Genomic DNA, 27,074 nt, shown 5'->3' on the forward strand with positions numbered 1-27,074 from the left:
ATTTCTGTAGTTTATAACTGTCTGGCAGCCTCTATGTTCATCTGTTTCTGTGTTGTGGCATGTTTTGTTCAGTTTTGTAAAGTTAAAAACTGTAAATAAAGTATTAAAAAACTGAAATGTCCAATCCCTGGGTGGTGCTGTGGATAGCACTTGTGGGGTGGGAGGTTGGGACCTTTCTATGTGGAGTTTGCATGTTCTCCATGGGTTCTCTCCGGCTTCCTCTCACCATCCAAAGACATGCACTGATAAATTAATCTAAATTGCTCATAGGTGTGACCTCCATGACCCTAGTGAAGATAGAGTTGGTTCAGATAATGAATGAACAAATCCAATCCCTTCTCTTTTACAACTTCCAGGACTTCAGGGATCTGCTGTTAAGGTCCTGGTCCAGATACCACAGCACACCTACAGAGGTCTGTCTGGTGGAGTCTAGGCCTCGGGTCAGAGCTGTTTTTATGGAAAAAGGGGAACCTACACAATATTAGACAGGTGTAATAATGTTCTGCTCCCATAGATGTTGGACTGGTTGAGATCCGGTTTTTGTTCTTTAGATACTTTTGGTCGGTACGAACCACTTTACACTCAGAACTGACAGTTTAGTCTGAACCGTGGATCAAAAAACTGTTGACTAACATCACATCAGAACTGTACACCTTCACAAAGCTCATAATTAAATTCACCAGTGGAGACAAAAAAAAGGATCTCTGCATAACATTCCCTTATTTTATTTTAGAGCTGCATCCAGTGATGAAAACAACAGCAATGCATCAGATTTTTATCACTTTTCTTGACTCAGAAAGTTGCTTCTGAATAGTTCTTGTCTCACACATTTTGATGTTTTGGTAAAAGATTCCACAGCATGAAATTTTCAATATCATCACAGACTCATAGAGTGACACACTACTCCCTCTAGTGGTCAAATAAATCCAACACCCCCCCCCCCCCACACACACACACACACACACACACCCCGCCCCATCATCAACAATAAATTCAGTTCTTATCTCGACATTCCAATGCATTGACGGCATCTGCATTACATCAGAGTTATTCACTCTAAACACTTACATCAATTCATTACATATCACCTAAATGTACATCCTAATGTGATATTTTGTTATTATAGCTGTACGTATGTAATGAATGTGAGCCACAGTTCTGTTGCTTCTCAGAGTTTTTCATGTGTTTTGAGTCAGATGATGTTGGGTTTTATTCATCAGTTTTAACAGGTATCTGCTGCCTCCTGCTGGTGAACTAGAGAACTGACTATTCTAATATAACAACTCCATTTAACTTTAGGGGTATTTTAGCAGTCAAAAGTGAAGACAGTTACTATCATACAAAGAATTTATATAATATGAAGCACAGGGTGGGGAAGCAAAATTTACAATATTTTGAGGCAGGGATTAAAAGACAGTGTATGACCAGTGAGTTTATTGAAAGTCATGAGAATTTATTTGCCACAAGAAAATGTACATAATAGAAAATGTTTTTATTCTATGTGTCCTCCTTCTTTCTCAATAACTGCCTTCACACGCTTCCTGAAACTTGCACAAGTGTTCCTCAAATATTCGGGTGACAACTTCTCCCATTCTTCTTTAATAGTATCTTCCAGACTTTCTCCTAATAGTTTTGCTCATAGTCATTCTCTTCTTTCCATTATAAACAGTCTTTATGGACACTCCAACTATTTTTGAAATCTCCTTTGGTGTGACGAGTGCATTCAGCAAATCACACACTCTTTGACGTTTGCTTTCCTGATTACTCATATGGGCAAAAGTTTCTGAAAAGGTATGGATAATAGTGTTAGGTATGATTATGACATCAATATATGTTTGGTTTCAAAACAACTGACGTAGTGCCTGCTGAGAAAAAACAACTAAATGTTCATTGTAAATTTTGCTTCCCCACCCTGTATATTCAAGGCAAAAGTGAAGGGAGTTATTGCATATAATAAAAAAAATAATAATAATAGAAATATTTTTACTGAAGTACAGATAAATACAGATGTCCTGTGCATCTAGTGATTCAACAATAAAAACTCTTTGAATCTTGTATTTGTTCTACTGTCAGTCTAAAACACAGATAAACCATGAATATTTATAATCTACATCATCTTCTACCTTTATTTGGTCGTCATGTCCTCACCCTATTAAACACACTTGCAAACTTTATTAATAATAATAATAATAATAATAATAATAATAATAATAATAATAATAAAGATGTTAAAGTGATTCTTTCTTTCCTTTTTCTTTATATCTCTCTCCCTTTCTTTCTTTCTTTCTGTCTTTCTTTCTTTCTTTTTTCTCTCTCTTTCTCTCCTTCTCTCTCTTTCTTTCTTTCTTTCTCTCTCTTTCTTTCTTTCTCTCTTTTTCTTTGTCTTTCTTTCTCTTTCTCTCTGTCTTTCTTTCTTTCTCTCTCTTTTACTGTCTTTCTTTGTGTTTCTTTCTTTTTTCTTTGTCTTTCTTTCTTTGTGTTTCTTTCTCTCTCTCTCTCTTTCTTTCTTTCTTTCTATCTCTTTCTTTCTTTCTCTCTTTCCTTCTTTCTTTCTTTCTTTCTTTCTTTTCTTGTTAAACTCACAGTGTGTCTCCATCTGGATCCTTCGTATCCTGAACCAGATAAACGGATCCAAAACTTCCTCGTCCCAGACTCTGTACGATGATGTATCGCTTAGCAACCAAATCGCTGCTGCTGCTGAGGGGCGTAGCCTGAGATGAGCCCGCCTCCTGAAACCTGGGCATCATGACGTTCACCTAAGAATGAAGACAGAGAATGAATGACAGCCTTCTGTCCATCTGAATAATTTCTGTACTATATATTTATATTATGTTGGTTTCCATGACGACAGTCTCTCGATCACTTCCTGAAGGCCTAGGGCAGGGGTGTCCAATCCTGGTCCTCGAGGGCCGGTATCCTGCATGTGTTAGATGTTTCCCTCTTCCAGTACACCTGCTGGTTGTTTTCAGACTTCTGCAGAGCTTTATGACAGTCTTATCATTTGAATCAGGTGTGTTGGAAGAGGGATCCATCTAAAACATGCAGGACTTTGGCCCTCGAGGACCAGGATTGGACACCCCTGGTCCAGGGTTGGATTTCAGTCCACAGCTACAGTGATTTCACCAAACTACCTCTTCTCTGATTTGTACACGAACAACACTGTGAACAGAAGAGTCAAAACTGGACTCCAGTGTAATATAATGAAATGTGTCAAACTGAAGCACTGACAGTTTATCTGTTCATCAGACACTAAGTACAATCTGCCTCTGAACCAGAACGATCACCGAACACACAGAGTGAACATTAGAGGCATATTATATTATCTAAACATGTAGAGGATACTGTGAATAACATCAGATCTACTGTGTGTTTCATGGCTCTAGTTTCTATTATTTACCAGCTACATACTTATATATAGAACCTGATGTAGATTAGTTTATTTCAGTAATAGACCCATAATGCACCTCCACAACAAATACAAATTCAACAAATATCACTAATTCTGGGATGATTACACACATTATCACTCTGTGGGGTCATTATTTATTATTATTACTATTTAATGCAAGACAGACACCTGGTCCAGTGGTTTTCCTGTGGTTCTCAACGCGTTTCCACATTTACCTCCAACCATTAAACAACTTTTACAGAGTTCAAACCAACCAAATAAATATATATGCATTTAAGGCACATGACTCAAAATAAACTGGGTGAACAACACATTAACATTCTTAAACTGAATATGTGATAAATTATAATATATACACTTATGAAGTTAATTTATAACTTCTTGGTTTTCATACACATATGTGGAGGGTTTTTGGCTCTAAGTCCATTTTATTTATATTAATTTTGTCAATGCATTTGACACTGTAGATCATGGACTGATATAGAAGAAAATATGGATTACACTCATCACATAAAAATTCTTACAAAGTATTAATGTTTAAGTGCCATCAGTTTGAATAAACAGCTTTATAAATATGATTATAATTAACATAATAAAACTACAACCTGCATTTGCATCTATGTAAAAAAATATGTTCTTTGAGAATTGATTCAGAATTCATCACAATAAATAAGTGTATTAACATTTTCTGACATCTTGTTTCTTATTGTCCATTTCACAGATGAGGAAAACTAATCATATTTCTTTGTAAACTGTCATTAAACTATTGAAGTAATAGAAATAGTACAGTGATGATTATATAACATCTACAATTTAAAAAACTACAACCTATAATAATGACTAAACCCTTTTCTTTTTCTGCTCCATAACAACTCTTTTACAAGAGGAAGTACGTTTATTTAGTAAAATAATCAATGAGTAAAGTGATTTTATTTTGAAGGTATGACCGGATGTTTATTCTAAGTTGAATATCCGATAATAGAGTACCGGAATCCGGGTTTAAAGACTTAAAACGTTTGATTTGTTTGTTAAAGTGCAAATAAGTAAAGAGTACGTAAAAGAACATTGTTTATTATCCGGTTATTCACAGTTAAACTCTGAAAAGTGATGAAAACGATAGAAAAAGACTGATAACAAACGACGTGTCCGATAATGGATTCAGCGGTGATTAACCTTTAACCACAAACTGCAGAAGAAGAAGAAGGTGATCATTTAGAGAATGTCACTATATTGACATGGTATAGGACTTTAAAGTGTGTAAACAGGTGTGTGGTGTTGTTTTACCTGACACTCAGATGAAGATACTTCCGTGTTTGATTCCGGTTTCCATGGAAACGATGAATCCATTTAATGATACGCCCCCTTCCTTCAACAATGTGACCAAACGGGAGGAAAAATAAAAACTATTCATCAAGGAAAAATTACTCTTATAAGTAATTTTTAATATTACTATGTTGCTTTATCATTATTATTATATTATTATTTTATTATTATTATTATTATCATTATTATTATTATTATTATTATTATTTATTTATTTATTTATTTATTTTTTCCAATGTAAAAAGTATTTCATCCCAACATCAATACACCACGTCATTTTCCCTTTTATGTTCGACCTTTTCTTTAAAAAAGACAAAAATATTTATTAAAGTAACAGGACCATAATTTAACCACAATCTAAAAATATATTTCAAATTTCTTATTTTTACTGAATTATCCTACTGAGTTGCCTTCCACTGTTTTTATCAATAGATTGTTTTTTTCCTTCTTTTTCAACTAATATTGGTAAAATCACCATACTGTCTTTTTTTCTTGTGTTCTAATAAAAAAAAAAAAGAAACAAAATGGAGTGATGGTCTTCATAATGAAAAGGTCATATATCACAAATACATAAGATGATAATTATGCTGCTGTTAGTTTTCTTTCTTTCGTACATTGGTAGTTGGTGAAGTTGTGCTGGAACCTTCTATTTTGGATCCAAAATCCTAAGATGAAATATTATTGGTATTACAAAAAAAAAAAAAAAAAGGATATTGATCACATCAGCTCTAAAATGTTTAAAGCATTGTTTAACCTCACTCAGATGGCTGCTGTTTGTATTCTATGATTTTGTGGATGTAATGTATAATTTTGCATCATTTTTGACCCATTTTATGATCACAGTGTTCAAAGATTCAGAAAAGCAGTCCAAGCATACACAAATCTGAAAAAACTATACTTTTTGAAGTTGACTGGGATTAATGAAGTGATCATTTTAATCAGTTTTGATCATTAATCGTTAAGAACTATGAACTGTTATGAACTGTCTGTGGATGGTTGAATCTGCAGTGACAGGTTTTGTCCAGCAGGTAGAGATGTTTCATCAGAAGAGGAAAGCATCAGAATAAATATCTTAAAATCTCTAAATAAACACATGAACAGAAAGCTTAACTTGGAAAATACTGAACTAAACATCTGCTTTAATGACTGATTCTTCTCCATCATTTTTTTGTCCAATAACTGTTGTCATTTCATCAAAAATGTACAAATCAAAACACTTTAAAATGTAACTGAAAGTGTGAATCGGATTAAATACTAAACGTTAATAAAAATCAGTAAACTCTTGATTTACTGCCTCATAATTACCATATAAATGTGACATTTTAACATAAATCCCACCATTTTGATTTATCTGTAATTATTCTTCTTGTTCTGCTTCATTAAAACTCAGAAACAGATCAGATGTAAAATAAATGTGTAATTTTGAAGCTAAAAGATGAAAACCTGAAAAAAAAAAAGTTTTAAATGCAATAATATTCATTTTATCTATGTTAACTCCTCCAAATGGCGTTTTACCTTTAAAAATAAACAGAATAAACAGGACATTCAATCTCATGTGGTTTCCACTTTATTTTACACTTTCATATTTTCATTTTATTCTTATTTATCTCAACATTAATAGTTTGTGTAGAAACCAAAGCAAACAGAGTGTCCGTTTGTGAACACTTGTCTGTTGAATTATTTCTATATTTATTTATTTAGAGTTTTTAATCCCTACTTTATGACTTTATCAGAGAAAATATAGAAATTTTTAATAAAAATTCCTAGTGAATTACTGAATTTCTTCTCTTAAACTCACTTTAATCTGAATTTCGGTGTTTCTGTAGCAAATGCATAACTATAATTTGAGATAATTTTTAGTTTGTTGTTCTTTTTCATAGACATTTACCAGCTTCACCTCAGACATCCAAGTTCATCTTCTCATAAATAGAAGACGTTAATCTGTAAAACACAGTTCTCTTGTCTCATACTGACCTCCCATCCCACAGCCTGTAGAACATCTGTCCTTTGTGTATATTTGTTTCTTCTGATCTTTTCAAAGCTGTTTTGAATCAACAGCTGTCGGTAAAAAGCTGAAATCATCAGGAGACAGTAAATGGTGTAATGAGCCTTTAATTCTCAACATGCAGCTTAAACACACTTTAAAAAAATGTAGAAAAACAACACAAGTCATGTGATCTCTGCGATGTGACAAATAACACTGTGGACATCTTCACCTCTAAAATAGAATAAAACCACTTCATTTCTTCATCAAACACCTCAAACCTCCACGCCTCGTCAAAGCCGTTCTCACTGAAAGCCGTTCGTTTCCCCTCCATACGTTAACGTTAATAAGGCACTTTGGAGAAAAACCTCAGTGAAACCGACAGAATCTAAAACCTCAGAGTCTGAGTCCACTGGGCCGGACTCATCCAAGGAGATTTATGAGAAAAACCCCCAGGGACTGAAACCAGTGCAGTGGACTCACACTCAGGACACTTATCGTCAGTGAGAAAACCATCAGAAACACTATTCAGTTCAGTCCAGTTCAGTCTGGAACCACAATGAAAGACTCACAAACACCAGTAAGAATCGATTTCAGGAAGAGAAAAGTCAAGGAAACGTCTGGTTAATGACGACTGTTTAAACCAGGGGTCAGGGGTCACATTCAGCCCAGTACAATCTGAAGTGGGTCAGACCTGTAAAATAATGACATATTAACCTATAAATGATGACAACTCCAAACGTTTCTCTATGTTTTAGAGAGAAAAAAAATAAAACTGAAAATGTTTACATCACAAAACTAACCTGGAACCATGAAAAACCTGACACCTCTGAAGAAAATTAAGTGCAATTTTAACAATATTATGTCCTCGTTTACTCATGTGCATACAACGTACAGATCAGTGAATCTGTGAAGGCACAAAACATTCAGTAACAGACGGAATATTGGTCAAATGACAATTACTTCTCTTAAGACATTTCAGGTTGTTTGTATTTGATTTTGATCGGGTTATTCACATTTTTTGTGAAAGGATAGTTTGTAAATGTAAATACAGTTGCGGAAAAAATGATTAGACCATCAAAAGTCATCAAAAACAATGGTTATGCAATCAAGTACTAACTCCTGTGTGTATCATGTGACTAAAATAAACAGAAAAGAAAACATGGAATGCCTAAAAGCACTGTTTTTGTCAGTACAATGCAATAGATATTGATGTAAGAAGCGAAGTGATTTTGTTCATTATCAAGAAAACCATGGAAAATGTCCAGATATCAGCTCTGAAATTAAACTCTTATGAGCTATTTTTGTTGTTATCATTATATTTGTCCAAACAAATGTACCTTTAGTTGTACCAGGCATTAAAATGAACAAGAAATTGAAGAAAACAAAGGTGGTCTAATAATTTTTTCCGTGACTGTATGTTCATGTAATTTTACTTCTTGTACACTAAAACAAAGACAAGAATTTGGAGTTGTCATTACTTTAGGTTATTATGATAGTATTCTACTGGTCTGACCCACTTCAGATCATATCTGTCTAAAATAAAATGATTTTGACACCATTGACTGTTAATGTCTTCAGTGTCATTTCTATATTTCAGATTCATCCCCACAGACTAGATTGGACCCTTTGGTGGGCTGGTTTTGGTCAACGGGGTCTGGTGCCCTGGGACCCAGAGAAGGTGGAATGACTTTTATTTTGTTTTTGTAGTTTTCTTCTTATATTGACTTCATTTCAAGTCTTGTTATGTTTTATATGCATACTTCAAAAATAAAAAAAATAACAGTTTGGTTCTTTAATTTTCAGAACCAAAAACCTGCTTTTAAACTGAAATAAATAATAATTTGACATTCATCATTATAATCATTGACACTCAGACCAACTCTGATTTTTGACATCATGTTTCCGACATGTTTCTCCAGTCTGTTGATGTGAAACCAAAGTGTGCTTCATTTTCTGACTTTTCCCATTCAATCTGTACACTAAAGGCTTTAAAAACATTTAACCCCATAAAGCCTGAACCATTAAATCATTGATAGAAAATACCAGTTCTTTGAAACTGGAGTCTTTATTGGTCCTTCCGAACAACCCCCAATTTTTTTTTCAAATATCAGTTTCCATGTATGAATTTCAATTTTGTATCATATTTGATACATCAGGTCTCAATGCTCAAATATTATTATTTTTGAACAAACAAAAACATAACATAACAAAAACATGTCTAACAAATTGGTAATTCCTTTTCAAAATTGGCAAAGTTCTTCCTCCTTCCTCATTAATGACAATCTTGTAGTGTCACTGGAAAGGCCTCTGGTGAATTCCTCCCCCCTGGTGGATTATCTGTGTATTGCATGTGTCTAATTGTATACATAAGGTTTTTCAAGAAGAAAAGTATCACGCTGATCATGTAGAGGACTTCAAAACCCATATATCAAATATGATACATTTGGCATAATAGGGTTAATCATGGTCATAGTTTCAATGTCTGTACAGTTTCTGTTGATAAACTCATTGTGGTTCCACACTAAACATCCAGGCAGCATTTTAAACCAAGCTCTGTTTAAGAAAAACAATAAAAATACCCAATGTCGATACTAAAAGTGGATGAAAAACATGGGCATTTCTATCAAAAGTTCAACAATAGTCAAATAGAAAACCATAAAACAAATCAATCTAACAAAATCTCAAAGATTCATTACTTTTTTTCCAGTGACTCAAACTAATTCTTGTTCATTCATATCTGACTGAATTATTGATCATATGGCATCTTATACATATTTAATAAGTGCATCTGATGGAAATAAAGCTTTCATAGAAATAAAATACAATCAAGTGAAGCAGCAAATACACAGCAGATGTGAACATGTTGGACCAAACACTATAAAGTGAAAATGAAACACAGCCAGTTTGACTTCATATAAGAAAGGTTTTGGATTAAATACAACAGTGGAAAGACCAACACACTGTGGTTTTAGGCCGAACATGAAAACTGGAGGAAAGTAGACAAGTCTTTGGTCTTTTAACTAAAGTGGTGTTTTTAACCTGCCTTTGATTAATACAAGGATTTAATTACAGTTACATTCATTTAGAGTTATTTCACTGTAGGGTTGTGTATCACTGCTTAGACTTGAACATAAAGAGCAGTGTCATCTGTAAAGTATTTAATTCAGCATTTTTTCATCAAAATGCCAATTTTTTTTTTACAGTTTGTAGCCTTTTCTTTGTAATGTCTGATCATATTTTTTTTTCTTTTGAGCTGCAAAAACATAATATCGCATGCAAAATTTCTCTCAAATCTCCAGAATCGCAGTTTGTCCTAGTGGCCAAACCGTGGTACTGCAGTTTCCATAGTCACTGGTGGATCTTCTTAGGCAATAAATACTGTAAATTGGCATTTTCTGCTGATTCTCATGAATTTGAGTTTTTCTTCTAATGTCATATTGTACACACTCACAGAATTTTAATTTTTTCTCAGAAGTTGCTTACTTTTTTTTTTTTTTTTAAATCACAAATGTATGGCTTCAGTCTCATAATATTGAACTGTTTTTATGTAAAAATTTGTGAGTTGATTTCTGGCAAAATTACGACTATTTCAGAGAATTTGCACTGCTTTTCTTGCAAATTTACAGGACATCACGTCACTGAATTAACTGTTATTTATATGAATATGTGTAATAAAACAGTTGTGTCACAGTTATTAAGAAGTTGCAGTTTCAGTTTCACATCCAGTTGTTTCCATGGTGCGAGTTTTTACATCTGCACAGTTTATATCTACAACCTATGACCAAACAATATTGATTATCCCTCTAAATAATAATAATATTAATAATAATACTAAATAATACCACCCAACTCGTGTCGCAGCTCTAGTTGGAATATATACATGTTAATTTAATGTGACATATATTGTGTTCACAGCCTAAAACAAACAGTGTGTTGGGCTTCGTGTAAAACAACCTGTGATCATTTGTCCAGTAAACGTATTAAAAGTCCGTCTTTTTTTTTTTTTTAATCCAATTGGCTCAAATCCTTCATCAAACAGAGGAATCAGTGCATCTCTGTGCATGAGGCCAAAGACACAACGAGTGCAAATTCTGAAGCATCACTCAGAGACTTTTGGCATCTGATCATCATAAGGCATTTATATTTCAGGAGTTTTAACCTGAAGACAACGACTACAATTACATCGGCTTCACATTTGACAGTTTGAAGCGGCAGAAATAAACCTCAACTGTCATTTCTGCTGAATGAGACTAAAAGAGGTCACATGGTAGAAAAACACACCCACGTCAAAAACGCTGATGGAAAAGTGAAACATTAGAAATAATCAGAATCAACTGTAGGAGACGTGGTTCAGTTCAACTTTGTGCTTTATTTAATGTTATTTAATGTTAACGTGCTGTGATGTTTTTATTCCATTACACTGTACTTAATTGTTTTACTACTTCTGACTCTTATTAGTCTGTGTTTTCATACAATATTATTATTTTGGTGAGTTTATTTCCCTGCTTTAATTCTATTAGAATCTCCTCAGACCCTAAACACACACATTTTATACATGTGCATTTTATTTATTATCTGTGCACACATTTTTATTTCACATGAACACTTTAGAGCATATACGCTATTTTATTTTTCCATTTTCATGAACTTTTTAAAATCTCTAAAATCCTTTGGTTACATTAAAATATTTCTTAATGTAGACATTTCATTGATATGTAAATTAATGTGCACATTTAATAATTATATAATATGTGCATGTTTGTTTTAAGATATTTGATCAAATCGCATAAAATAACTTTGTTGCAACTGAAATTACTTACTCATTCACACAAAAAAATCTTTACAATTACATTTTCTTTATTTACATCAGTTTTAACGTTTCTTACAACTTCTTGTTGATATATTTGTTCATTTTTGAGAGCATTAAAATAATGTATAATTTACTGAATATTTCAAATATCATTGTATTTTATGTTAATGTTACCATCTTTTTAATTTCCATGCAAAATGTTTACATGTATTTTTTTCATGTGTTTTGTGCATTCAACACTAAATAAATTCATGTTCATTTCCAACTCTGCAAACGTACATTTAATTAACCTGTGTTTATATTTATGTGACCAAACAAGATGCAGCACTTTTTGTGTTTGTTTGTGTGATTAGCATGCTAATGTTTCATCATCTGAGACTACACATATTTTTAACTGAACAGCTTGTTTTTTTTAGTTCAGAAGTTTAGCCCGAGTATGTTTTAACAATAACACACTCATTAGGATGTGTTACCTTCAGTCAGAGCTAACTGATGTTTGTTCACACTCTTGCTAGTGTAGTGGCACACATTAGCATGCTAGCAGAGTTGGCACAGCAGGCTAACAGGGCTACGCTGTATTGACTAACTGGACATAAAAGTAAAGATTAAAAACACCTGTGGTTCTATAAACTGATGAAAAAACTTCACCTCAATTTATGGCACCAGAAGAAGATACCATCCCTTCAAAATAAATGAGCTTCATCATTAAATATGAATAGAGTTTATTTACATGAGCAAACGTTTATGTTTTTGTGTGTATTTTTCAATAATCTGTATTTTCTCTACCATGTGACCTCTTTACCCTCAATGATCATATGTGTTTTTTAGATTAGTTCCTCCAGTTTTGTCCTTGTTTGTTTCATGTGCTTTTGATAGTAAAAGGAAACATCCTTTCAACAGTAAACACTGCAGGACAGTTGTATTTATTGATTTAAGCACCGAGGACTTCGATGGAAGTCCCGTCTGTTATTTAAACAGTAAACGACTCTATGTGAGTTAACGTGATGCTTCATGGGGTTACTGCCTCAAACCGATGTCAGCGATTCAATCGCTGTCTAATCATCATTTCATCTCTAGTGCAGTTTGACATTAAAGTCAAATGGATTAGATTATTCTGTATTAACATTAATGTCAACAAATCCACTGAAAAACATCAAACTTCTATTTTCTCTCAATACATTCACATTCAAGGTCAAAAACATTTGAAAAGGTCTTTATATATTAAGTTTTACATGTAGAAAAGACTCAGGGTCACACTGAGGGAAAAACTAGGACTTTGCACAAAGCATGGTGTGATATTTGAAAAAAGTCTCAATACAAGAATAACGTCCTGTGTATGGAATTTCTTATTACAAATGAAGAAATTCTGCTGCATTTGGATCGACTGTGAATTTGACAACCCTACTATAATCAAGGCTAAAAGACTTATAATTTTTCTAACTTTTCTTCTTGAAATGACAGTTTATTTGCAAAATATTGTAACTTTGTAAAATATCAGACTTATATATGATCCTAAGTGGGCTCTAATACTCCTTCATGAATATCATTAAATAATATTTTAGTCAAACAAACTGGAGAAAACAGTCCATTTACTGGGACTACTTTCAGTGGCGGATTAATCCACATTTTCAATAGTTTTAGACCAAATCTATCAGCCTATCATCCCAAAATTTTTCTTTGTAATGTGTAAGACAAAAATATCTTTGGAGTCAATGTAATAACAAGAGCCAAATAACTGACATTTCAGACAATTTTGTAGATTTACTAATCAAACTAATTATCATATACACTATTCCATCTGCTTTGGTTTTGTTCTAAATCACTTAATTTTCACTCAAGTGTCTGGGATGTGCATTTTAAGAGTTGTTTTCCATAACATTTGATGTTTGGATTTGGAAATAAACTAGCAATCTGTCATATTTTATCGGCTAAATCATCATCAATAACAATGACTCATAACAACAAACTGTATTACAACTGTAAAACCCAAAATTACCACAAGTATTTATGTCATCTTCAGTCTTTACAGTGTTTTTCTCTACTTTCTGTTGAAAGCAGCTGATTTTTTTAAAATGGGATTTGTTGACAAAAATTAAAATACAGATACAAATATCACCAGTTTCATTAAATTACAGAGATGCAACACTTTTCTTTCCGTGTCTTTTGTGTTGGTTTGTATAATTAGCATGCTAATGTTTTACCATTTGAGTTTACACACATTTTTTACATGCTATTTGTTTTTTTGCACAGAAGTTTAGCCCCTGAGTATGTTTTAACAGCAACAAAGTCACTAGCATGCGTTATTTTCAGTCAGAGCTTGTTGATGTTTGTTCACACTCTGAAGGACAGTCTGCACATGCTAGTGTATCAGCACACGTTGGCGTGCTAGCAGAGATTAGCATGGCAGGCTAATGGGGCAACACTGTGCACTGATTCACTGGACATGAAAATAAAGATTACAAACACCCGTGGTCCGATGAACTGATGAAAAGGAGACGTTCACCTTATTCTTCTGTAAGTAGTGACACTGACTTATGGCACAAAACAGGAAGAAGGCGTCGTCTCTTCAAAATAAAAGGAGCTTCATCACTTTATTCAACATGTTTCTAAATATGGAAGAAGAGGAGTCTGAGCTGATCTGGAATCAGTGTTACCAGATGAACAATGACCATCTGTCTCATCATGTCAGTCTACACTGCGTTAAATTTTAAGGAGTTAGAAACATTTTCCAGCACTTTGATTGTCTTTAAACTCTTCTCTTCTCCCTCCTTCCGTTGATCAGGCTTGTTGTGTTCATGAACTTCACTAATCAGAAATTTGAGGTATTTTATATTGAACTCAGTAACTTATTGGTCAGTCTTGTATTAACCCAGTGCAAACCTATAGGTTATGACTTGTGTATAAGAAGTTTCACATTCAACGTCAGCGGTACAAACATTTTCCATCTGGCAACACTGATGGGAATCACATTCTGTTTTACTGAATACAGCACTTTTAATTGTCGATGCTTATGGTCAAATATGTTTATTTACATCTACAGCTCTGGAAAAAACTAAGAAACCACTGCAATTTCCTCTGAAATCAGCATGTCTGCATGCATGACAGCCTTTCCATTCCTGTGTCTGTCGAATTCCAACACAAACACACCTTATTCTACTGAATAAACATCTGATCCATGTCTTATTTAAGAAAAAGAAGTAAAAACCACTACTGTGGCCATCACTATCTTCTTACAATAAGCAAAAACAGTGATATTAGTACTGCAAAAGTAATTGGAATCCAAAAATAACTATAGAAAACTACTGGACTTCTGCTCTGACAATGTTCCCAAACTCTGAGGACTGGTTTTCTATCAGGACAATGCTCCTGGCCTCAGCTAGGTCAATAAAGGTGTGGGTGACGGACCACCAGATGAAGACCCTGTCATGGCCAGCCCAATCTGCAGACCTGAACCCACTTTGAAAACTTCTGGAGGAACATGGATGGTCCAAGCCATCAAATATTGCTGAGCTTCTTGAATTTCTCTGCCAGGAGCTGCATAAAGTCATTCAACAGCAATGGCGGAGAGCCAAGACATGTGAAAGCTGTCATTGAAAATCAGGGTTATTCCACCAAATATTGATGTGTGAACTTTTCCCAAGTTCCAACATCAGTATTGTGTTGATTAGAAATGAATATGAACTGGTTTTCTCTGCATTATTTGAGCTCTGAAAACACCTGCATCTTTTTGTTATTTCGACCATGTGTCATGTTCTGCAAATACATGCTCTAAATAACAATATTTTTATTTGGAATTTGGGAGGAATGTTGTCGGTAGTTTAGAGAATAAAACAAAAATGTTTATTTTACTCAAACACATACCTATGAATGGTAAAATCAGAGCAAGAGATAATTTTGCAGTGGTCTCTTATTTTTTTTCCAAAACTGTATATCCTTTGTTTCACTAGATATAAAATAAATCATTCAAATGTTTCTTATTAAATAAACACACATTTCTATTCATCAAGCAGAGATGAACTACGCTCAAACAGCTAAGGTTAGATAGTGAACTAACGACAGCCAATATGAGCTAGAGTTAACCATTAATATCAACTAGTCATTATTCTGTTTGAATTCTGCATTGTTTACACACATGACGTTTGTCTATTTTATTCTAATCCACAAAGTTACTAACAGGAATCACAAGCTAAATAAATAAAGCTACTGTCAGCAAAGTTATATTTACACATTTACAGTTCAACATTAGCTAACTGCAGCTTCAAGACCCGGTGTTTATTTAATGAAGAAAATGTAAATGTTCTGTTTCATAAGAGTCACATATTAGACATTCTTTTCCCTTGTTAAAAACATGTACTTATTTAACAAGAAACACTGGAATCTTTTATATTCGATCTTTTATAGTGAAAAGTAGCTTAATTAAAATTTTTAAGGTCTTTAAATTCCACAAACAGACATAGTTGCTGTATTTTGCGTAGAACAAATTGTGTTTCCAAAAAATCTAATCTCTTCTGTCACACCTTTTTTATCAGGGAAGGGAACAGAGAGCAACAAGCAGCAGGAATGATGGGAAATGTAGTCGTAAGAGCGATACCGTTCCATGATTGTACTGTTTGTTCTCAACACGAATGTAGACGTTATGTGACAACAATAATCTGTGACACTGAGCACCTTTAATGTAAAAATGTGACTTAAGATATATAATAATCTATGAGAAATAAAAATGAGCTGTAATTAATACTGTAACTACGGTAACTCTGTGTTTAGAGTGTATATTTGTGTCCTTCAGTTTGTTGAAACCACGGCTGGTCCTGGGTCAGCATATGTGTTACCTTGTGGTTTACATTTTCATCCAATCGGGTTAAGTATCCAGATGGTTGCTAGGCAGAAAACAGACCAGGACCGTTGACTGGAGTCTTCATAATGGATTGGTATTTACACTGCAGCACCTGAAAGAGACGAGGAAAAGAAAAGTAAAGAACATAGAAGAAGCATGAAGAATGTATGTGTAACCAGAATTATCCTGTTGGTCTGAAAATATTAAATAAATAAAATATTAAAACCATTATAAACTCATCACTGAGCCGTGTCAATTTAGCCACGTTTCTCTTATAGGAAGAACTGGTTCACAAGAGGGTTTTCTATCTGGTAATTCCACTGTTTTAATTTTTTTTTTTTTTTGCAGAACTGTTACTTTTTTTAATCAAAATTTTAGGTTTTTGTGTCATTATTTTCATAGTTTTGCATAGTTGTACTTTTTATGTGAATTATTTTTTTTTTGTCATTTTAATAGGGTTTCTATCTCATAATTCCACAATTTAATTTTTTTTTCTCAGAACTTTTGGGTTTTTTTTTTTAATCAAAATTTTAGTTTTTTGTGTCATTATTTTCATAGTATTTCCCCCATAATTTACATTTTTCTGTCAACTTTAGGTTTTTGTGTCATGCGATTTTTTTTTTACATAGTTGTACTTTTTATGTGAATTTAAATTTTTTGTCATTTTAAGCTTTTTTTTCATAATTTGATTTTTATGACAATTTTAGCTTTTTGTGTCATTATTTTGACAGTTTCTCCTCAGAATTTTACATTTTATGTCACTTTTTGATGTTTGTGTCAGTATGTCAAGAGTTCGTTTCATAATTTTATATTTTATTTTCATGTTTTTTACTTTTGATCTCAGTATTTTAATTTTTTTTGCCGTAGGTTTCTATGACTGTGCTTGTCTTTAGTTATAAATTACTTTCCCTTCTTCTCTTTCCTACAATAGGAACATGTGACAGGTTTGACTGGGATGAGTGTTTTTCATGTGTTTTTCAGTCGATCAGCTAAATAACATCACACAGGTTAAAGAGTTTACATGTGAATTCGATGCTGCTGTTGGTCTGAACAGAGCATTTACTGACAACAACGAAAGGACAGAAATGAAAAGTTGCTGCAGTTGAAATTATTTCCACCATGTGACTGTGGATCATGTGATCTGATGATGTGGAGTTTCTCACAAAACAGTGGGTTAGTTCACTGCTGTAAAAACATAAGGAATATTCTATGTTTGTGTTGTTTAACGGTTGATTATCACCGTCGATAACATTCCTCCTCAGTCACACTGTGTCTGAACATTAAAATGGATGTGCTAAACAGCTTTATCAGCAGCTGAACACAAAGTAAACTGAGAAACAAGCTGAAACTGAATCTGAAACAGCAGAAAGAACATCTGAATGCACATTTGTTTACTTTGCTTTCTGCTTTATTTACATTTTACATCACTGCAAGATTCAGAATGTTAGAATAGTGTATCTAGAGGTCACATGACACAACTCTGAGTCATGTTTAGTGTAGTTTTCCTTTTAGATAATCGGTACTAAACAGGAGCAGGAGGAAACGTACCGGTCTGATGAGGAGCACAGGACACACTGTAAGACGTCCACAAACTAACCACCATCAGGAACGTGGCTATGAACCCGAACACCTGCAAACAGACAAACAACAAAATGACATCACATCAGTGTCAATATTTCAGATCCCAGCATTTCCTGTTATAGGATCGATTCAGATTAAATAACTGATATGTTCTGTACAACCCAGAATCCTCTCCTCCTGTTCCAACAAACAATCAGAGTGTTTTGGTGTGAGATTGAATCAGTCATATGTGATTTAATCAGGTAAACAGCTAAATTAATTACACACTTCTGATGAGTAACTGAAGAAAACACTGAAAAGTCATTCACTTCAAATAAGGATTTCTACAAATACTCATAAATTACACTATGCACATATGAAAGCCAAATCTTTATATCAAACTGTTATTCAGAGATTTAGTTTTTAAACCTGGAAAAATGAATGTATGATAGATAATGATGTCTGGGAAAAATGTTGCTGATGCCTTGGAGAATGACAGTGTATAATGGAATTAAAGAGTTACAATAGTCGCTGAAGGTCTACATTTTTCATGTATATTTATTAGGGGTGCAATAGTACAGGTAGCCCACAGTACATTGTGTACCGCAGTTTTTGAGCCACGGTTTCAGTTCAGTTTCAGTATGTGTTTTGTGCGTAAAGAGAACAGTTTTTTTTTCTCCCAAAATTACATTTTTATTTTGCTTCTCAGGAGAAACTTTTTTTTTAAACTTTAATTATCCCATACGGGCAATTCATTTGCAGCTTACCACAGACATCAGCCCACATCCAAAGCACAATGTGACAAACATAAATAAATCATTTCACAGTAGGAACAAATTGTGTGCTGAGAGAAAGAGAGAGAGAGAGAGAGAGAGGTACAAGCCACAGCTGTATATTGCATGTGTAGCTACTGCACAGTTGGAGTGACTTAAACCCTCGTGAGTTCTACAGCCAAACCCCCCTAGTCACAGTTGTGGAGGCACAACAGTGATTGGACATTAACTTGCGGGGGTGGGCTTTCACCTGCCTGGACAGGCACACACACGCAGTGGCCTGTAAAGCAGCATATAAAGTGCCAACACAAATCAATTGGAAAACTGAAAAACTGCGGTCCATAAGGGTGGACTGTCTCATGCAGGGCGGACCGAATGGTACATGGTTTTCCAAAGTACCATTGCATCCCTAATATTTGTAATAAACATAAAAAAGGTATAATGTCAAATTGCCCAAAGTGTAAAATCAAAGTAGTAAGTCCATAATTTAGATAGTGAGAGTCATTAAAGACACCAGTGAAACATGTATCAGGAAGCAAGCAGTATTATGTTTACTTCCTGATACAGTATATCAATGAAAGGACTTTTTTGCAAAAACTGGGAGTAGAATTCTTGTTTCCTCTCAGACACTTGAATTACAAAATGATAAAGGGTAATGATGGAATTTAGGATCAAAACTGCAGCTTTAAGTTCATTTTTTCTGCCTAGATGAACTTGAGATAAAGCGATTCATTGTAGTTTCTTTATAAAACTACATCGCAATTTGGCCAAGTCTATATGGATTATTATCACCATGAATATAAAATCATTCATTCAATCATGTTTAAAGGCTGAATGCTGGTTCCAAGTGAAGGTTGATAAAACCAGTTGTGGTTTTAAATTAAGTCAAGCTAGTCAGTTCTGTCATCACCAGTTTGGTCCATTTTTTTACTATAAAGTTAAACAGAACGACATATTTCCTGAAGTGAAAGTAGCTGATCTTTGCACAATGTTATCAGAGAATCAGTGTAACATCCTGACTGATTAGACGACGACGGAAACAGGAAATTGCCCATTCCCTAATCCGACTGCAGGGGGTCTCACTCTGACCGCCGGGTTGTTATTTCAGAGGGTCTCACTCTAATCAGGTTAAATTTCAGGAGGTCTCATTCTGACTGTGTTTTCAGTTCCGGAGGTTTCACTTTGACTATATTTTAATTTGAAGAGGTCTCACTCTGATCAGTAATGATTTTCAAAGTCTCAAATCAGTGACAAACAAATGCATCAAACGGATTAATGTCACTCATAGTTACTTCATCAAAGTTTGTAAACACAAAAAGAATCCAGACACAAACTCTACTGATACATTATGTGAAGTACACTGAAACTATTTATTTTTCATTCCTGATTTTAAGTTTTGACACCTGTGGATTTTTAATAAATTGACTTATATTTATATTAAAATAAGCCCAGGTATAAAGCACTTAAAGGTGTGTGTTTAATATGTTTGTACAAACTCACAGCAGAAAGAGGCACAGATGGCAAACACGATGGATAAACAAATATCTAACCTCTTTTACAAATTAAATCTAACTGACTTACTTTTACTATTTCCCTTCTTTCAGTCTGTTAGTTTTAAAACGGAAACAAAACCAACCACTGATAAAAAGACACATTATCATATCATCACATCACTCAGTATCGATGATTATCATGATTAATGCCATATCCCCTCCTCTGTAATTTACCCATAATTCCCACGGTGTCTGTGTGTTTACATACCGATGCAGTGACCAGCGCTGAAACTCCTCCGGCTTTAACGCTGGCAACGATGGAGGCGATGAGGATGAGGACGGATCCAACGGAGTAGTGGAAGAACTCCTGAAGATGGAAAAACCACAACCTAGTCATTAACAGATCACTATTATACAGACTAGGACAAAAACCTGACAATTATTTTAAGTAAATGGAAAAAAAAAACAGCTGTGAAAAGTGCATCAATAGTTTTTATTAAAGGAAACAACAATACGGTCTGTGCTCACAAAAGTTTAAGAAAATGGTGGTCTCCAGAGTTTGGTAAAACAGTTGAAAACATGAAAACATGAAACTGTCAAAATATGAAACTTTGACGGATTTTAAGTCTTTTTTAAAGCATTGAGAAAATAATACTCCTGGTCAGTGTGAGGCCTCTAACCTAGCATAGTTTGTTTTTTTTACTTGTTTGTTATTAATCTTAATCTTTTTATTCAACTGTCTTTATTCATTTGTAGGGGATAGAAGTTGTTTGTTGTGTCTTTATTTATTGTTGTAAACGTCTCTGCTGTTTGAAGACCAGGTTGGAAAGAGATTTGAATTTCACTGAGGATTTGATTTGGTTAAATAAGGATATAACAGAAAAAATTATGTACTTGTGATTATGTCTTAACTGAATTACACAATGAAAGACTGTTATTGACCCAGTTTTTCTCATGTCTAATTAAATTACTGTTCTTAAACCTCTGCAGCTGAATTCACTTACAACTGCTATAATCTACCAGAATCCACTCAGAACTACGGCGTTTATTATGTGACGTAGTGTTGTAGTCAAGACCGCAAAATCCGAGACCAAGACACTTCCAAGACCAGAGGGTTCAGGGACCACGACAACACCAAGACTTTTAAGGGTCAAGACCAAGCGAAGACCAAGACAAGACCAAGACCAAGACCATACATACAATGAAAAATTATTAGAAGAATGAACAAAGTAAGAATTCTCTATTTTAAGATTGCTTTACAGTAACAGTAATGGTAACAAACAGTCTCTGTACTTTTTCAAAGCACCACAAATGCAGGAAATCTCAATTCATAGTTTATTTTTCTGTGTCTAAAATCCAGCATCCATGAACCGAACAATGGGAATAATGGGAACAAACCAAACCTGAATAAAATGGAATGATAGAACACTCAAATGTCTTCACCATTAAGAACAAAGCTATGAATATATATGCCTTATTTTTTTGTCACAGTTTTTGGTTCAGTTTAGTTTGGCATGTCATTTTACAGATGAATTTTTTGTGGTTGGAAACTAAACTTTATTATTAACAAGTTTGCAGACATCACTGCTAGTGATGTCCCCATCTGGATTTTTTTGCTTCTGATCCAGTTTTTTTGTGATGATTAGTTTTACCAATACTGATACTTTTTACTAGGAAATTTTGATTTAAATTCAGAGTAATTATAAAAGGCTAGCATGCTATTATTATACTTGAGATCACAAGTGGGTTGAATGTGGAACCTGAAGTAAAATAAGTGTGACACTTTTGCCTGTGGGCCAAATTAGAACCTTTGGCAGGCTGGTGTTGGCCTGTGGGCCATATGTTTGCCACCCCTGCAATAGCGCGTCTATGGACAGGTCCATCCAGGGATTATATGGGGGATGCATTCCGTGCCATAGGCTACGTACACGCATACAGACACACCGCGTGTCTGTATGCCGCTGTTGCTGGGAAACCGTGGGAAACAAATCAAGCAACCATTAACTGGTTGCTTTGAAATAGATCCCTTTCCACTCTAAACAGTGTTGTGAGCAAATAACTTAAAAGCAGTGGTCTCGACTGGTCGTCTTAAAATCCTGAATCCGCACAGTCCGAGACCAAGACAAGACCGAGTAAAAATGCCCTGTGACCGAGACGAGACCAAGACGTTAAAAAAGTCTTGAGACCAAGACTGACTAGAGTACTACAACACTAATGTGCCACATATATCATATTAGTTTAACTCACATTATTATACCTGTAGGGAAAGTCACTCTCTGCATTTTACCCATCCTAATGCACACAGTATTTAGCATTAGCTTTAGTATTTAGGGTTTGGGTTTGGGTTAGGGCTGACTCCTCTGAGCTATGAGTGAAAACATGGTCAATTTAAATAATAATTTTCTGATGTATTTATAGTATTTGTTCATATCACTTTACATTATTAAATTCTCTACTTTCGGTTTTCTTTATATTAAAACCTGCCGGGTGTCCACATACGTCTGGACACAGAGTTACATATTTTTCCGTACATGTTATAGTGTGAAGTTTACACCTGCAGCTGCTTCCTTCCTGTTCTCACTCAACATGCAGATGACAGTAAAATCTTCTGAGTTTCTGTTCTGTAAACCAGGCGTGAACTGACTTTATCACCTCAAAAACCAACAGAAAAAATGATTATTTTAATGCTACCTTCAGTTGAAATCATTCAGTGACTTTTAAGATGACAACATCAGCAATCATCACCAATTTTATTTGATCCTTGTTTCTTTTAAGTGAAACTGAAAAGCTGACATTAGGTGATGGTGTATTTGAAACCCTGTGTGATTTTAACTAAAAAACTAGAATGAGGCTGTATTATTTCATTAGTGATGCATCTATGATTTTGTACAGACCCTTGTGATATTCATCTCTATCTGATTCATTAACGGCAGAAACTTCTGAGCTGAACCGCCAATTATTTTAAGAAACTTCTGTCAAATACTTATTGTTGCTATGGTTACAAACAACAACAATGCCATATGAAAACACTGAACCAAACCATAAGACACAACATCTCTGATTTTACACACTCCTACTATTAATCAGCTTTATATTGTATATAACTGAGCTTTTGGTGACAGATCTGTTTGCTGACAGTGGCATTTTAAGTCCCGCCCATTTTTCAGTTTTATGGTCAGTGACAGATAAAAGATTGTGACGAGTGTCTTGTTGTGCCAAACGGTTTTTAACTCAACGTAAACACAATGGGGAAAAAACTCTGATCCATGTTGACAAAGATTTTCATGGGATTTAAATAGAAAATAGGCACTGAACAGAACCAGAACCAACTGAAAGTGAAAACAGAACCTAAAGCAACAACTAGTGTGATATATTTGACACAGTTTGATTTAGTTTAATTTGAATCCTCTAGTTCTTCTTCTTCACACAGTGAATAATAAAAGGTGATAACATGTGAACTGTCTCGGTGACGTCGACTGCAGATGTGAGTTTGAGGTGTATGAGGTCTCACCGTTAGTGGCCAGTTGATGCAGGGCATCTTCGCCTGCAGCCTGAACAGATGCATTAAGAGGAAGATGATGAGGGCGATGAGGAACCATAGGACCACCACCTCAAAGTATTGGAAGGCATACCAGTTAGGCCACCCGCGAACACAGTGGACACACAGGAAGGCCACCAGCAAGGCAAGCTGGGGAAAAAAAATGAAACAGACAAAACAACAGCAGACAGGGTCTTTATCTGCTGAGCTCATGAGTAAACAGACATATTTCTATCTTCTAAAATGACTCCCTCTTTGCTATTATTACTACTACTATTCATTTCAAAGCAAAATTAGTAAGGTTTGCATGTGCCTCCAAAATGTGAAAATTCATTCAAATGCTCTAAGATGGGAGACTTGTACACAGACATTAAGGTGATAGATATAGATAATAATCACTTAATAAAAGGGTTTTCCCAAGGTTTTAAACTCAGGCCTTGGGTACGGATTTGTGAAAGATTTAGTGACATGTATTTTTAATAAATACATAGAATTTAACATATTGTTGGACCATTATCACTATATCTATATATGAGGATATCTGTAATGTTTCTTCTTTCAAATATTATAAAATTAACTAAAATGATCAAAAGAGCATTTATTTAAAAAAAGAGCTTTGAAGTTCTGCCAAACATGACAGTGTGTTGGATTGTACAGATATGAACTGAGTATATTCATAACCATGGTCCAAATGATGTCTGTGACCACTACAGGGAGTAGTGAGTCACTCTGTGTTATCTCCCACGGTGAGAAAAACTAATACCACAAAACCTTTGACTAAAGCATCAGAAAGTGCCCAGATGGGATGAAAACCACTAAGAAACATCTTTTAGAGTCAAAGAAAGTGACAAAATGGTTTAAAAAAAAAAAAAAAAAAAGAAGCACTGTTGTTTTCACCACTGGACACAGATCTAAATGAAAACAATGGAGTTTGATGCCGAAATAACACTGTTTCTTCTACATGGGTGAGTTTGATAATGAGACTTATGAAGGTATAAAGACATTATGTGATGTTATTATCTTTCCTAAGTTGCTGTTTGTTGATCCAAGGTTCAGACTAAACTGTGACAGTTCTGACCTTGTTCGGATGATTCCAAACAGATCTTTAGTGCAACTACTGACAACACAAACCAAACAGAAAACAGAGGTGACTTATGGTTTTACTGTGGCGGTTTTCTTTTTAAACACAGAGCTAAGCTAACAGAGCTATAATGTAAACTATCAGCTCATGGAGCACATGAAGATTATAAGGCGCAATGTTATTTTGACTGATGGTCAAAATAACCAGCTCTGAGTTAGTTTGAAAAAGAAAACCTGATGATACCATAATACAGATGTGTGTAAACAATGAACTTTATACTTTATTCAGTGTGCGATACAGTCTGTGGATACATAGGGTTGAGTCATTGGTGGGTTTCAGTGTGTTCTATTATGTAACTTCCTCTAATACTGGGAGTTGTGAATATTAACAATTACACAATACACTTTTCAGTTTATGTAAACATATTATTAGTTTGAAGTTGTGTATTTAAGGTTCACTAACATCTTCGGGTGTCAAGGTGAATATTACACTTATTTTATTAATGGCAATGATAGTCATATTGTCACATTAACAGACTGAAACATGATTTTTTTTTTTTTTACTTTGTTAATTTGTATGTGAAATTCTTGATTTTTTTTCCAGTGACTTGAACATTATATATCATATTTCCATAAGTAGCTAACCTTACAGATGTTTGTCACCTGCTAATGAACTCTGAGATTATTTTTTAATCATTTTTCATATTTCTAATAATGTCATATATTTACAGGCGTAATTTCATTTTACGAATATTACTCAATAACAGCCACATTTATTATATTTATTATTAGTCACTCTCACACACATTTAACATGAATAAAAACATAACTTAGATTTTTCCTCCATAATGTAAACATGATAGCTTGTAAGCTAACTGTGGCTAATGTTAGCTAACATGTCCCGGTGTAGGTGTGAAGGCTCGGTTCTGGGTAAATCCCGGTAAACTCACTATCTGTCCGATCTTGAGCAGTCCCGGGATGGTCCGGGTGTAGCCAAGGTTCAGGACGCCGTCAGACGGTCTGGTGGTCGTGGTGGTGGTGGTGATGACGGTGTGTGACATGTTGACGCGAAAACAGCGGCGAAAACAGCGGCAACAGTGAGGAAAAGAACCGTCAGAATAAGTTTGTAATGAGCAGAGAAAGAGCGGAGACACCACAGACTGTTACCGCCCGAGAAGCAGAGCCAGAGGCCCGTCAAGGCAGAGCTGGACCCCGGTAAACACACACACATCCGGGGCTCCGCTCCACAATAAGAGCACACAGAGGAGGAAGAGGAGGAGGGGGAGGAGGAAGGGGAGGAGGAAGAGAAGAGGACGAGAGGAGGAGGATGAAGAGGAGGAGGAGGAGGAGGAAGAGAATGAAGAGGAGGAGGAGGAGCAAGAAGGGGAGAAAGAGGAGGGGGAAGAGGAGGTGGAGGAGGAAGAGGAGGAGGAGGTGGAGGAAGAGGAGGAGAATGAAGAGAAGAGAAGAGAAGAGAAGAGAAGAGAAGAGAAGAGAAGAGAAGAGAAGAGAAGAGAAGAGAAGAGAAGAGGAGAGGAAGAGGAGGAGGGGAAGGAAGAGAATGAAGAGGAGGGGGAGGAAGAGGAGGAAAATGAAGAGGAGGAGGATGAAGAGGAAGAAGAGGAGGAGGAAGAGGAGGAGAATGAAGAGGAGGAGGAGAGGAGGAACAGGGGGAGGAAGAGGAGGAGAAGAGAAGAGAAGAGAAGGAGGAGGAAGAGGAGGAGGGGAAGGAAGAGAATGAAGAGGTGGAAGAGGAGGAGGGGGATGAAGAGGAGGAGGAAGAGAATGAAGAGGAAGAAGAGGAGGAGAAGGAAGAGGAGGGGGAGGAGGATGGGAATGAAGAGGAGGAGGATGAAGAGGAGGAGAAGAGGATGAGAAGAGGAGGAGTAGGAAGAGGAGGTGGATGAAGAGGAGGATGGACAGTACAAAGAAAGAAAGAAAGAAAGAAAGAAAGAAAGAAAGAAAGAAAGGACTTTTTTAAATATTCAGAATCAGATTATATTTATAATATAAACTAAAAGGAGAGTTTATTTTCAGAATTATCTGGATTAAATATAATTATAAATAAAAGTTGTAAGTTATAGAAGGATTGGGGGAAAAAAAGGAGAAAAAAGAGAGAACTGGGAAAAAAATACAAAAGAAAGAAACATTTTCTAAATATTCAGTCAGATGTGTATGTGCATAATGTGTATGTGTTGGAGTAAGACAAAAGTAAGGAACAAACTCAAAAGTCACTAAAAATCATAAAATAATACATGTTTTTATAT

At 34.9% G+C, this 27,074-nt stretch overlaps 2 protein-coding genes across 2 annotated transcripts in view; both read right to left on the reverse strand.

The window, feature by feature from the left end:
- The window catches only part of nek11 (NIMA-related kinase 11), a 99,461-nt gene extending 96,717 nt beyond the window's left edge, over positions 1-2,744 (reverse strand). Inside the window, exon 1 of the mRNA XM_030158070.1 lies at positions 2,584-2,744. Coding sequence (XP_030013930.1) covers positions 2,584-2,744 — 161 coding nt within the window. The remainder of the gene's footprint in view (positions 1-2,583) is intronic.
- A 12,592-nt stretch (positions 2,745-15,336) lies between these two features.
- cmtm7 (CKLF-like MARVEL transmembrane domain containing 7) lies at positions 15,337-26,005 on the reverse strand. Its single transcript, XM_030158074.1, has 5 exons — positions 25,758-26,005; positions 23,701-23,877; positions 20,458-20,556; positions 17,912-17,993; positions 15,337-16,475 (listed from the first exon to the last, which is right to left on the reverse strand). Exons 1-5 carry the CDS (start codon positions 25,866-25,868, stop codon positions 16,462-16,464), a joined length of 483 nt encoding a protein of 160 aa, XP_030013934.1. The 5' UTR covers positions 25,869-26,005; the 3' UTR covers positions 15,337-16,461.
- Between the last annotated feature and the right edge of the window lie 1,069 nt (positions 26,006-27,074).

This window comes from Sphaeramia orbicularis, chromosome 16 (genome assembly GCF_902148855.1).
Source record: "Sphaeramia orbicularis chromosome 16, fSphaOr1.1, whole genome shotgun sequence".
Classification (NCBI taxonomy): Eukaryota; Metazoa; Chordata; class Actinopteri; order Kurtiformes; family Apogonidae; genus Sphaeramia; species Sphaeramia orbicularis.